The 15,417-nt window shown below is 36.5% G+C and overlaps 1 protein-coding gene and 1 long non-coding RNA gene across 4 annotated transcripts in view; one reads left to right on the plus strand and one right to left on the minus strand.

Annotated features, from left to right (window-relative positions):
* LOC138691257 (uncharacterized) overlaps positions 1 to 15,417 on the minus strand; it is a 166,370-nt gene that overhangs the window by 84,408 nt on the left and 66,545 nt on the right. The window lies entirely within an intron of this gene.
* LOC138691256 (uncharacterized) overlaps positions 1 to 15,417 on the plus strand; it is a 112,399-nt gene that overhangs the window by 6,382 nt on the left and 90,600 nt on the right. For all 3 annotated transcript variants that reach the window (XM_069813078.1, XM_069813077.1, XM_069813079.1), the window contains exon 2: positions 696 to 1,221. In XM_069813078.1, the coding sequence (XP_069669179.1) occupies positions 1,175 to 1,221 (47 nt within the window). In that variant the 5' untranslated portion in view covers positions 696 to 1,174. The remainder of the gene's footprint in view (positions 1 to 695; positions 1,222 to 15,417) is intronic.

Genomic DNA, 15,417 nt, shown 5'->3' on the forward strand with positions numbered 1-15,417 from the left:
GAGTGAGTGAGTGAGTGAGTGAGTGAGTGAGTGAGTGAGTGAGTGAGTGAATACAGAGTTTATTATACCTACTCTCCTTTCATCACTGATTTTTCCTTTATATCTTAAGCGTTTGTTAGTACAATTTTGGATATTAATGATACATATAATATTAATTCTGTTCAGATTTTCGCGAAAAAAATATACGTATTTGTAATAAAATACGTATCAATTTTAATGGAACATGCATATTCCGATTTCTTGTAACAAAACAAAAACGTCCTGATTCTCAGTTCCTAAAATATGTTATAGAAAGTCGCCTTTCCATGTAAAAGATTGATAATGTAAGAAGTATAATAATAATAATAATAATAATAATAATAATAATAATAATAATAATAATAATAATAATAATAAAAGTTCTAAAAGTAATTTGAAAATGGCCGCTACTTCGTTGTTGCTTTTACCTAGCAACTAGATCAAAGTGTTATTTGTAACAAATCGTAAGATGCGCGACGAGACGAGTCTAGTGACGAGAGACGAGGACCACCCAGAACAGAAACTACGGGGCATCAGCGACCGGATCGATATACACCCCCCGCAGCCCATATCGCACAAACATTTGCCGAATCTTGCAGTGGATAAAGCTGAGAGTGAGAGTTGAAGTCACAGGGACATTTCGTTCTAAACAGATGTAACATTTTCTTTTGTTTTAGTTGAACCTGATTACTCTGGACAAACGTCGCTGAAAATGTTCGTTCTACGCAATACCAACTGAAGAAAATTTCAACACTACAGTGTTATCATTATCAGGTTGGCACCATTCGAATAGGAATAAATTCAAATCAAAACCAGTAATTTATTAGTAATACGAAATTTAAAAATAATTCAACTAGTTTGTGTATACTAATTAAATTGTGTTCTAACTTTTACATTTACACCAATATAATTATTAGTTTTTATGTAAACAAATGCGACATTGACAAAAATTACTTCGTATCATGTGCAAAGAGTCACAAGAGGAAGTCTATTGTTCATTGTGATAAATTAATGCAAAAAACTGTATAAAATATTATATAACTGAGTGACGAGAGAAATGGGAAGAGTTTGATAGAAGAGAAGACATGGAGCGACGAGCCCGTAGCAAGAGTCCTCGATCGACTGGGATCGTATCCAAGGAGCCCTACTACAGAGCATGTGGATGTGCCCACAGATTCGTGCCGGGCGAATTTTCATCTCCAGGTAAGTCATTACGATGTTTGAAGTAGTGTAATTATTTTAGTACAGATATCATGGCCTTATGTTATTTTAATGTGTTTTCTGAGCTGCAAAAGCTATTCTTCATGCTATGCAGTGGCATGACGAGATTAGAAACAGAAATCACAAGGAATGAGGGCGAAATAATCTGATATTCATTTCAAAAGCAGTTTTTTTGCCAGAAATTTATATTACCTTTCCGGAATCCAATCCAGATTTTCTCAGCTATCCAACAGATCTACGCCTCGGCTTGTCTACCATTCTTCAGATTTATGTGTAATTTATAGGAAGTTTTCTTACAATAATTACTTACTTACTTACTTACTTACTTACTTACTTACTTACTTACTGACTTTTAAGGAACCCGGAGGTTCACTGCCGCCCTCAAATAAGCCCGCCATAGGTCCCTATCCTGATCAAGATTAATCCAGTCTCTATCATCATATCCCACCTCCCTCAAATTCATTTTAATATTATCTCTCCATCTACGTCTCGGCCTCCCCAAAGGTCTTTTTCCCTCCGACCTCCCAACTAACACTCTATATGCATTTATGGATTCGCCCATACGTGCTACATGTCCTGCCCATCTCAAACGTCTGGATTTAATGTTCCTAATTATGTCAGGTGAAGAATACAATGCGTGCAGTTCTGTGTTGTGTAACTTTCTCCATTCTCCTGTAACTTCATCCCTCTTAGTCCCAAATATTTTCCTAAGCACCTTATTCTCAAACACCCTTAACCTATGTTCCTCTCTCAAAAGGTAGAGTCCAAGTTTCACAACCATAAAGAACAACCGGTAATATAACTGTTTTATAAATTCTAACTTTCAGATTTTTTGACAGCAGACTGGATGACAAAAGCTTCTCAACGGAATAATAACAGGCATTTTCCATATTTATTCTGTGTTTAATTTCCTCCCGAGTATCATTTAGATTTGATACTGTTGCTCCCAGGTATTTGAATTTTTCCACCTCTTCAAAGGATAAATTTCCAATTTTTATATTTCCATTTCGTACAATATTCTCGTCTCGAGACATAATCATATACTTAGTCTTTTCGGGATTTACTTCCAAACCTATCGCTTTACTTGCTTCAAGTAGAATTTCCGCGTTTTCCCTAATCGTTTGTGGAAATTCTCCTAACATATTCACGTCATCCGCATAGATATGAAGCTGATGTAACCCGTTCAATTCCAAACCTTCTGTGTTATCCTGAACTTTACTAATGGCATACTCTAGAGCGAAGTTAAAAAGTAAAGGTGATAGTGCATCTCCTTGCTTTAGCCCACAGTGAATTGGAAACGCATCTGACAGAAAATGACCTATACGGACTCTGCTGTACGTTTCACTGAGACACATTTTAATTAATCGAACTAGTTTCTTGGGAATATCAAATTCAATAAGAATATCATATAAAACTTCTCTCTTAACCGAGTCATATGCCTTTTTGAAATCTATGAATAACTGATGCAGTGTACCCTTATACTCCCATTTTTTCTCCATTATCTGTCGAATACAAAATATCTGATCAATAGTTGATCTATTACGCCTATAACCACACTGATGATCCCCAATAATTTCATCTACATATGGAGTTAATCTTCTTAAAAGAATATTGGACAAAATTTTGTACGACGTCAACAAAAGTGATATTCCTCGAAAGTTACTACAGTTAGTCTTGTCCCCCTTCTTAAAGATAGGTACGATTATGGACTCCTTCCATTGTTCTGGTACAATTTCCTTTTCCACAATAATCACTAAAATGTATAAAAGTTTTATTTATTTTGTTCTATTTTCGTCAACTTCGTGTTGTAGGACTTACACACAATACCTACCTATAAGGGAACGATCTATGGACTACACGCACTAAACATCTACACATATATCCTCGTTGTTGCTGTAACAACTCCTGTGTGCAAAATATAAAATTTTTCAGTAGGAAGAAAAAACACATTTATTCATCCTATGGCAGCCGTACATAGGAGATTGTGAATTCTTACATTTTCGAAAGAAAGAAATATAATTACATATAGGAGAATTTAGTATTTGCTATATCACTATTTAAGTCATTTAATAGTGCAAAAATATGAAAATCGATAAATATGTCACATAGGAGTTATTGCAGGAACAACGACGATATTTTGGCACCCCCTACCCTGCGGTCAATAGACAGTAAAGGCATCCAACGAGACACACCCAGAACGGAATATTAACGAAGGACGTTCATACATAACCCAGACGGAATTCGAACCCACGCACCTTCGGATTGTACCGCCTTAGATCGCGTAGTCACCCGGTCCGACATGTGCAAAAGTAAAACTATAAATATTTTAGATTAAAATATTACAAAATAGGAAATTTACTAATGTGTGCTTTCGAAATCTGAATATTTAATCATGTAATTAATTATTGGAGATTGATTTCGATACCTGACCGACATAGACGGAACTGTAAAGAGACGTACAAGACTCTACTAATTAAAATCCAACATATTAAGAAGACTATATAGGCACATTTCAGAACAAAATACGATAAAAAAAATATTAACAATAATGGAAACAATGTATTTTAAAGATGTCAGAAGATCGTATTCCCAAAAGTCTATTTTAGGACTAATCAACAGAAAGACGAAAGACAGGAGTACATTACCAGGAGGGTGAAGTAATGATAAGTAGCAACGAATAAATCTCTATTCAACTTTAAGAAGAAGAATAAAAGAAGAAAAAGAACGTAAATTGAAGCAGAGAGAAAGAAGAATAAAAAACACAAAAGAGACAAAGTAGAAGAAAGAAAAATTATGAAAACAATACGAGAAACAAAAGGAAAAAGAAAGCAGAGGAAGAAAAGGAAGAGAAAATAGAGGGATAAAGGATGAGAAAGCGGTGGGACAAGGGAAGAGAAAGCAGGGCAGAAAAGGGGAAAGCAAAAGCAAATGGAAGAGGAAGCAAAGGAAAACGGACGAGAAAATATGGGAAAATGAAAGAAAAATAAAGGAAAAATTGAAGAAAAAGAGGGAAACAAAATTGAAGAGACAGGAACGAAAGAAAATGAAAATAAAAGGAAAAGAATGGAGGAAAAGAAAATAAATAGAAGGCGGGAGGAAGAAAAGGAAAAGAACGAAGGAAAAAGAAAAGAAAGGGGAAGAAAAGGAGGAGAATAGGAAGGGGAAGAAAAGAAAGAGAACGAATGCAAAAAAGAAAGCAAAGAAAGGGGAAGAAAAGGAAGAGAATAAGAAGAAAAGAAAGAGAATGAAGGGGAAGAAAAGGAAGATAACGAAGGCAAAAAAGCGAAGAAAGGGAAAGAAAAGGAAGAAATAGGAAGAAAAGAAAGAGAAAGAAGGGGAAGAAAAGAAAGATAACGAAGGTAAAAAACAAAGCGAAGTAAGGAAAGAAAAGGAAGAGAATAAGAATAAAATAGGAAGAAAAGAAAGAGAAGGGGAAGAAAAGGAAGAGAACGAAGGCACAAAAGAAAGTGAAGAAAGGGGAAGAAAAGGAAGAGAATAAGAAGAAAATTGGAAGAAAAGGAAGAGAAGGGGAAGAAAAGAAAGAGAACGAAGGCAAAAAAGAAAGCGAAGAAAGGGGAAGAAAAGGAAGAGAATAGGAAGAAAAGAAAGAGAAGGAAGGGGAAGAGAATGAAGGCAAAAGAAAGAGAAGAAAGAGGAAGAAAAGGAAGAGAATAAGAAGGAAGCGGATGAAAAGGAAGAGAACGGAGGCAGAAAAGAAACAGAAGAAAGGGGGCAAAAGGAAGAGAATAGAAAGAAAAGAAAAAGAAGAAAGGGGAAGAAAAGGAAGAGAACGAGAAGAAATATGGGGATTGAATGAAAGGAAGAAAAGGAAGAGAATCGAGGAGAAGAATGGAAGAGAAAAGAGGGAAAGAAAAAGAACAAAAAGAGGAAAGAGGGGATAAAATTAAGAGGAAGAAAACGAGACGAGGAAGGAAGTGAAGAAGGGGAAGAAAAGAAAGAAAAATGACAGAGGAATGTTCTGTTACAAAAGCATTACAGTTTAAGTAAATAGCTACTGTACATGCAGTTAATGGTTCATAAAAATGATAAAATAACTGTGCGTGTATAATTGTAATCGAGACTCGCGGTTAAGTCATTGCGCTGCAAACCGGAAGGTAGAGGTTTCGATTCTAGACGGGGTCCTTGATTTCCCATTGGTTTAATCCTTCCATCCGTACTATTCTGCTGGAAAGACCACGGTGTTTTCTGAGTGCAAAGGTCAACATACTACAGCACTGGTATCCCTACTGCTATTACGTGTCCATTGTTTCGCGAGGTGTGAGCTTAAACATCCCACCACTCTAGGGCTTATAATGGGATAACTTTGCTATATTGTAATCATAATTTCTAATATTATTTCTGTATTTCTGACAATCGAAATTAAAAGTTATATGAACTGTACAAATACAGAATGAATCAAAAGTCTGGAACCATACGAATATCTTCCATAATATCCTTTATTTTCGATTACTATAGGGTTACCAGTATTTGTAGACCAAATGCTCTACCAGTGACACATTCGATTCTAGCCTTCAGTTATCTCAAAAACCGCCATTTTGGATGCAAATTTGAAATTTGAAATGGAAAGGGGGTCAAGTAAGTACTCAAAATCATGTGAAAATTTCTGAAAAAGAAAAACAATGATGTAACCTGTTTTGAGACATATCTAATCGTTTTCAAGTTATTTAAAGATAACTGTCATAATGACACAAACATTAGTTACTGCATCTATAGATATTTTGTAACATGGTACAGTTCTAAGGAGGCTTTGGAAAAGGTATTTTTATACAGTTCTGGTAATTAACTTTTCCCGCTTTACTGTTTGGTCAACCTGTGACAGTTTCAATGCATTGTTGTGATTATTTGAAGCTTTCCTATAACAAATTTCTTGATTGTCGTGATAGCATTATCGAAAGGGGAAAGAATTGATATCGTTCATTCTGGTGGGTTACGCCAAAGAAATGTTGCAGCAGACTGGACGCACAGTTCCCTGGGCATTGGATTGGACGGCGTGGACCAGTAGAATGGCCAACCAGGTCTCCAGATTTAACATCCCTTGATTCTTTTCTTTTGGGGTTACATAAGGATCTTGGTATATGAAGAGAAAATGGAGAATTTGGAACATTTAAAGAACCGTATCATTGAAGCCTGTGCTAAAGTCAACCCGGGAATGCTAAAAGCGGTTGGAAAAACATAAAATGGACAATATAATGAGCACATTTTGTAGACATTCCTTTTTGTGTCATTATTGTGACGATTATCATTTCATGAATTGAAAACGATTGAAGATATCTCAAAACAAATTGCACCATAGTTAATGCACACGGTAAGACCAGAGGGGTCGCTCATCACGTCAGGGGTTCGTTGTATTTGTTTCCGGAATACTACGACCCCAGTAGCAGTGGAGATAATCATTTTAATAATATAATGATCTCAGAAAAATTATGTAAAAATACTCTCAGTAACATTAGTATGTAGCACAAGTCACAGTCTGGTATGAGCGCATCACAAAGGGCCTGAATGAAACGAGCCCACATGCAGCTATTGCACCCACCCACTTCCCCCTTCTCACTGCTCTTTGTGAAGCAAATTACATCATTTAATGAGAACGGTGACGTAAACAGGAACATAAACTAGGCGTTCCAGCTAATCAATTCGTATGTGCAGATAATTGCAAATTGACACATTTTGTGATAAAACATGCGACCTGATCCTCGCATTAAATCAGTGGCGACTAGTACATTGTTGTTTGTTGTTAGTAAAATAACATGTACAAAAATACAGTCTTAATTCTTCCTTGGAGGAGTAAAGCTCATGCTCAGGGAGTTATCTAAACACATACATAACACAAACAAAGATAATCATTTGACACAAAGTGGGTCAACGAAAAAAATTATAGGAATAAATTAACTTTAAAAAATACAATTTCAATTTTAACAATTTAACTCATACAAAATAATACATATACATATTAAATCAATATATATTCTTTAAATTTAAATTCCTAACGCTATTTTCTGAAACTAAAATTATTTCCAAATTTGGGTATTTTTCAATTATTTTATTATATAACCTTGGACCAAATTAGGTACCATGGCTAAGAGCTGTGCTTGTGAAACACTTTGGATTCTCTAGTCTTATAAAATCGGATCTTTTAGTTCCATATTTATGATGATACAATTTGAATTTACTGCGATTTTTATGTCTGAAATTTAATAAGGCAATATAATAAATCTGTTTAATTTTCAAAACATTAAAATCAGTGAACGAAAGTTCGGACGAGTAATCAATTGGTTTATTAAGGCATATTTTAATTATTATTTTCTGAATAAGTATTAGTGGAGTGAGATTAGAATTGAGGACCGTTTTTGCAAAACTTGCTAACTGCAAAATTTGCAAAATTGAGATTTTGATGGATTCGTTAACATAAGGCAGGCCTCTACATGATGTTCAAAACGTCTTAGTAAATTTGGGTTATTTCTCTTCATTGTAGTGTGTCAAAGTGTGATCGTTTTTTCAAAACTTGCTTTCTGCTATAAGTAAGAGATACAGCAAAACTTGCTTACTATAGTGTTTTGTCTCTCCGGTAAAATTTAGTTTTTTCTGTTAGCAAGTTCTGCAAAAACGGTCCTCAATTACAAGCAATTCCCAACCCTAAAATTCCTTACTGGAGAATGGATTGAAATCAAGTCAAATAAATGAGACGTAAAATATTAACTGTTAAGTATGACCGAAGTATAACAAAGATATAATTTTTTTATGTAATCTATTGCATAAATATGTAATATGTTTATTCCATCGTAAGTGTTGGTCGATTTTAATGCGTAAATACTTAACTTCTGAGGATTCGATTAATATGGGACATTCACATTGAGAAGAAGACTCACAATGACGAATTTTGAGCTCAAAAGATGATTGAGGAGATTTAAGACCACTGGAACTTAGTGAAAACGGAACAACAGTTGTTTTGGCTGTGCTTGAATCAAACCACTCTTTAATTACCTGTAATCCATTATTCGCATTAATATAAGTGCCTTTCCAAGATTTTTCACCAAAAAGAATTACGGTATCATCCGCATATGCATATATAACACCATTATATTTGCGTAAATCAGTTAATAACAAATCATTTATATAAAACAAAAATAAAATTGGACCAAGAACAGTGCCCTGAGGGAGCCCTACTTTTATATTTTGAGTAAAACTAAATTCATCACCAATTTTAGTTACATGATTTCTGTTATTCAAAAATGGTTTAAATAAACTTAGAATATGACCATTAATGCCTAACAAGTTTAATTTCTCTAATAAAATATCATGGTTCACTGTATCACATAGGCATTAAATTTTCTGTGGCGCTGGAATAACGTCAATGCAAGTCCAGACCTGAACTTTTTTGACATCATTAGACTATACTGACGAAATATAACGTACAATCAATAAGATATCGCGCCTCATAAAACAATGTAGGACATTATACTGACAACTATCAAACGTTCATGCCAGAGACAGGATTGGAACCTACACCATGGCTTCCAGGCGACAATAAAAACATCGCCGCGACTCGGTCCTGCGTACTGAATGGTGTTGGTGCAATTCATTCCTCTCTACCCGGACAATTAGGACAAATTAAACATTAACGAAGGTAATAAATCGTCTTTGTACACGGTCATATGTTTTATTCAAGCTCTGGCAGTTGAGATGAACGGCTTCCGACGAAGTATGAGAACCTCCAGATTACTATATGTTGCAAACAAATACTGGCATTAGGAAGGTCATAGACGTCCTGTGTAGTAGCTGAGTGGTGAGACCTTCAGCCGTCATGTAGGCGGTCCGGGTTCAAGTCCACTGAAAAATCCATAGTGACCAGAGTGCTGCATTGGAGTTAAATCGCTCGCTTGAACTTGGTCGAGTGTCGTACCCTCGAGTGAGATACGATCGGTCGTGATACGCTCGTAATAAATAGAAGCACAGCACAAGGTCATCTCACCGACATGTCTTATCTTGTATGAAAGGCGACAGATAAGATACACATATGTTTCCTCACACGGTAAAAATAAGGCTTTATTTTCTGCGTTTATGACAAACGTTTAATGGAACAGTCAATGGAACGTACCAAAACAGGAACATGAAGTTATAAATAAAATAGTATGAAAAACTTCGATATACAGTTATTATTGCTAATTAATAATAATTATTCAATATTTGATTTACACATATACAATATGATAGGTCCATACATAGTGTTCCGCCTATATACTGCGACAATGTAGAAACGTTTTACAAAATATTATTGATATAGCAGTAGATTAATAATAATATTAGTACAGAGATAACGTCACAGAAAATATAATAAAACGAATAATCATGCTGCACAACTGTTACAGACGCAAAGATTGATACACTAATTAGAGATTATTATTATTATTATTATTATTATTATTATTATTATTATTATTATTATTATTATTATTATTATTGCATTATCGTGATTGTATTCTCCGCCGTTTATAATAATTACATTTACATCCAATAACATCTATCAGATATGGCAAAAACAAAATTACTCCTGTGTGGGGGGGGGGGAAATTTACCTACAACATTTATATTACATTTTAAAACAAGTTTGTAGTTGTACTATGGAGAGGTTAGTTAAACACTGCAAAGTTTTGAAATGATAAATATCTATGAATGTTACTACACAGTTCATCACTGTAACAAGAACGAATGTCTAACGCTCGGCTTATACCGTTCGAGGATTTATCGCTCGTGACAATTTTACCCATCAGGCATGTGCGCTACCTATCGAATTATGCTATGAACTACTTGACGCTCGAGCGAAACCTCCGATGCAGACCTCTGATAGCGACACTTGTGGCGAATAAGGTTGCAATTGGAGTTTTTCTCGGAGTTCTCCCGTTTCCCTAATATTAGTCATCTACATCATTCCGTCAACATTTCTCCATTCCACCATTCCATAGCAACCCTCGAACGCCGGCTGGCGATGCACGGAGGAGGCTGGCCTAGAAACGAGAGGGGTTTTCCTGCTCGAAACCTGGGTACGCAGCAAACCTTAATGTAGTCAGCCGGAGTCGATTTGGGAATGCTCCTAGCTTGAGGGTTAGCGAAATAGATCTTGAAATGTCGCAGTGCTGGGTCATAGTGTCGCCTCCAAAAAATTAAATTCAAGGCCATAGACTCTGTAGACGCTACGCTGACTTAATTAGAAGAACTCAACAATGGGTGTAACGGATGACGGACTCTGAAACAAGCCCATGCGCACTAGTTTACAATAATTATGGACATATTGTGGAAGCTTCAAATTTTAACATTGGAGAGAAATAGCCGGTAAATTTTATTGGAGTCCTCTCATTACATGCCGCAAATCTGCAACATGAACCTTTCTGCTTTACTTACGGAGAAAGTCTGCTTTACTTACGGAGAAAGTTATGCTAAGGATTTTATACATAATGTGGCGCCATGTTGGAAGATTCTGGTCGCGTTAGGGAGTTGCGCACGCATTTTGCGAGAGGCAAGGCGCGGGGAAACGGAAACTCGAGCTTCGGTAGGAGCTGTAGCGCGGCATGGAGCGAGCGATAAGAACTACGGCGACGGAGCGGAGCGGAGAGGAGAGAGCATGGAAACATCTAGAAGCGTATTCCTCTCGAAGATTCAGAAAGCCACGTGAATCGAAGATTCCAGAAGTTACGGTTTAATAAATAAAAGCGAGAAGCAGTCTTGGGGAGTCAGTCAGTTAGTCTTCAGTCTTCAGTCAGCCTTCAAGTCTTGGACAGCAGCGAGCAAGGGGGACCTGAATTCGACGTGCAGTGAATTTGAGTGAGTCCGTAACTGTGGCAGTGTCCAGGCGAGTGCGACACGTCCGGAAGACCTGAGTTCGATGTGCAGTGAACTTGAACAGTGAGCTAAAAGAGCTAGCCAAGGCAAGCGAACTGTGAACTGAAATTCACGGTTTTGTTCTGCACTTAGTGCTTTGTGAACATTCACTGTAATTAGGAGTGCATTTGTTTTTCTCAATAATACACGTGTATTGTCATTGTCGTCGTGTGGAGTGCAATAACGACTATTGTGTTGCTATGTTGAGTGGAATACCCATTGTTGTAGGGTGAATTATTGAGAATAATAACCACATTGTTATCGGGTGCGTGGTGGTACAAGTAAAATAAACGTTACAATATTAATAATCCATTGCACTTGTAGGATTTTGAACCCACAAATCTCGAATATAATGAAAAGCATGATATAGTGTGACAACAAACAAAACACAGCGCACACTCTTTCACGCCCACTATCCGATAAAACTAGGCGTGATAGAGATTTTACACTCTAAGATTACCCTAAAATACACTAACGTAGTAGGAATTGGTCAATGCCATATTACACTATCTGGAGTATACCGTACTTCACCGAAACAGATCCCCACTCAATAATACACTCAAGATATATGACGAAAGGCTTACTCCCCATTCGACGTTATATGCAGCTTTTTAAACCACAATGCATGCACAATTGTTTTAAGTGACGTTTCTGATGACGGCCCATAGAGTAATAGTGTAATCCTATTGTATAGGATTACGACTACCGGTGTTACTCTTATACACACAAAAAAAACAATAACATTTCATTCCCGTACTCAAGAGCTAAGTGTATACGATTACATTGAAATCTCTACACATGATTCACTTATACGAGTATGAATTTGTCATATTGCACTTTTTGTAGTAGAAGTTCCATATAATCATAAATTTATTTTATACGTACTGCATAGGCACTGGGTTTACATGTACTGTAGGCTACCTTCCATCATGAAACAGCATTGTTTTCAGGCTCAATTTTGGCCAGTTTATGTAAGCCCAAAATTGTCGAATCATGTTTCTTACCAAGTGAATCCAGAAATCTTACGCTGAAATATACTTTACAATCGGCTGTTTCAGGTGCAAATTTCATTCCTTTAACCTGGACCCTATAAGCTCTGCCATGCTTTATTGGGGTTCAAATCTCACACTAAACCATGTAACTGACTTTGATGTACTTGATGACAGCCCGGAATTTTAGGCGCTAAAAGTTAATATTGTTCCTCGCTATAGTTTATAAATATAAAAGCCATGCCCCCACTTCTTTGAGATGTCATTCAGTATTTTCCCTTCGGTGCCGCTAAAGGTCTCTAATGCTCTTAACCACCACTTACAAACTAGCGTACGATTTATCATTGCCATGCCTCCACTTCTTTGAGATGCCATTCTTGTCATTCAGTATTTTCCCTTTGGTATTGTTAAAGGTTTAATCCTCTTAACTCCACTTACAAATTAACGCACTGTTTACAGGATCCATTGCTCAGTCCTTCTGACTCTGTTGTCTATTATTACATATCGGACTCTTGTAAACTAAGCTTAAAGCCCTCTTTATGGGCACCACTTCTATTCATCTACACTCAGTGTCATTCTTAACTTTTAGCACCTAAAATTCCTGGCTCTGTATGATGAGGCACACTTGAATCTGGGTATTCGAAACCTGAACCGGAACTGTTTTCACTGAGTCAACACTTCTTTCGATGCCTTATTATTTATTCTAATGTCTATGTTTGGAGAGGAACGGGAATTGTATATCATCATTTTGACTGTTAGGACTACTGGCTGATAAAATACTCAATGTATTTTTTTTTTTATCTTTTCGTTTTGGTTCTTCTATTTTAATCATACAAAAATAATAGCTACCATTATGGTAAATATGTTCCTTCCGAATAGCAAATATATTTCAAGGTTATTTTTCCACCATGTGTTTAAACGGCTAGCAAAATTAACACAGCCCATACGAAAAATCTAGTTTATAACTGAAATATATTGTAGTTCATGTAACTTCCTTCTTAGTAGTGTTATAGGCCTACTCTGATTTAATTGTATACAACGTATCCGGCTTATAGGTTTAACATTACAAACTTTTATAACTTTCGTTGTATCAGATTCCGAAAAAAAATTCTTTCATATATGATTTGTAGGTCTCTGTAATTCATGTAATTTATGCTTGCAACTATAATAACAATGACAAAAATGATCATATGATGAGAATGTGCGAAGATGGCTGAAACGAAATCTGTGAAACATGTACAGTAGTGGCAAAAAAACCGGACCGACCCTTGTAGCTGATTTCAGAGCCTTGTTCACTCCAGAGGAGATAGACTGGCAACTAAGACTTTCGTGGTTCGAATCCTGCCTGGGAAGGAAACTTTTTTTGTTCCTTATTTAAATTTATTCCCAATACTTTTCGATTGCAGCGATATTTTACTACTTAATTAACTTATTATTTCCAGAACATGAATTTAATCAGCTTATTTTCTAATGGCTTCCGAAATGGGCTACGTTAGCAGTCAAAACTACAACAATTTCAATAGATTACTCGCTATCTTGTGAATACGGGCGTGGCATACGCAGTGGCTCATTTCGGGGACTTTGATTATTCCGTCGGCCCGGTGTTTTTTTTTTTTTTTTTCACTATTGTACAACGAAATTTTCGCCATGAATTTAACCTTGGGCGTCACGACAATGTCCCCTCCTATGTGAGCATTGTGAAATGGGACAGACGGTTACGAGAAACTGGTAGTCTTTTAGTCTTTGTCAACTCGTGGGAACCATAGCAAACGGAATGTGTCTGCGGAAAATGTGGAAGGATTCGTACGACCTTCGTAAGAAGTTCGAAGAGGTCAATTGGACACGCCAGTGTAGAGCTCGGCATTCCACGGTCCACGGTTCATGATGTAGTCACAAAAGATTACGTCTACGGGCCTACAAGATTCAGTTATAGCAGCGAATCTATCCTGATGACAAATTTAAACGACAAACGTTTGCTGTAGACGCTTTAAATAAAACTGAAGAGGACGGTGCTTTCCTGGATTAAGTGTGCTTCTGTGATGAAGCAACTTTCCATGTGTGTGGGAAAGTTAACAGACAAAATTATCGTATCTGGATACTGAAAATCCTCGGGAAGTTTTTGAGGTCGAAAGAAATTCACCAAAATTAAATGTGTGGTGTGCACTAATGAAAAATAGGATAATAGGTCCGATTTTTCTTCGCTGAGAAAAAAAGTGACAGGAACAAATTATTTGGATATTTGGAAAATTACTCTGTGCATAAATTACCTCTTGGAACCATTTTCCAGCAAGACGGGGCCCACCGCACTTTGCTATCCAGGCACGAGAATGTTTGGATGAGAAGTTCCCTGGTCGATGGATTGGAAGAGGAGCTGAACCACTCGCTTGGCCTCCACGCTCTCCTGATATGACCCTACTGGACTTTTTCCTATGGGGTTTTGTGAAGGACCAAGTGTACAGCATTCCTGTGGAGAATTTAGATAATTTGCGACGAAATATTTATCAAGCCATAGCTAACGTCACACAGCAAATGTTCTGAATACCTGAATGGAGATGGAGTATAGGTTGAACATCTGCCGGGCGACTGTGGGTGCACATGTTGAAATTATTTGAAATGTATCGTAAATGGCATTACTTTCTCTATCAGACAATACCAGTTTTTCAATAAGTATGTCTTACTTTAAAATATATACTCTCTTAAAATGTTAAACCTATAGGCCAGACACGGTATATTTATCATACTCATCACTCGTCGGGTTCATGTGTCATCTTAATTCACATTCGATTTTTAGTGCTTAGACGTACAGAACTATACAGTAGGTAGGCCTACCTATGTAGATACAAACACTCATTACATATATTTTAAAATTACTGTAGACTACATAAACAATACTACATCAACTACACAGTCTTTTACAGCAGTAGAACTACTGAGTGACTATTTCGTTATAAGATACAATTTTTAAACCTTACTGAAGTCGATTCGACCGAACTCCTAAATGTTATTGTTGAGAAAATTAACAATACAAGGAGTGGTGACCGGAAAACAGATGGGGTAGTTTTGATTAATAAATGTGGAATAAGTGGTAAGAGAGTTGTCTAGCGTAGTATTCTACCTTGGTTACGGGGCAATGAAAATGTGAAATGTATTTAATTTTAGCTAGAAATTAAAAGGGAGTAAGGGCATACGGGGAAAAATCACCGTCAAAAAGAGATATAAATACATATAAATGGTAATTTTACACCCAGATTTAAAGTATACCGGTAATGTAATATTGGAGTACTGCACCAAAATC

Source organism: Periplaneta americana, chromosome 16, assembly GCF_040183065.1.
Source record: "Periplaneta americana isolate PAMFEO1 chromosome 16, P.americana_PAMFEO1_priV1, whole genome shotgun sequence".
NCBI lineage: Eukaryota > Metazoa > Arthropoda > Insecta > Blattodea > Blattidae > Periplaneta > Periplaneta americana.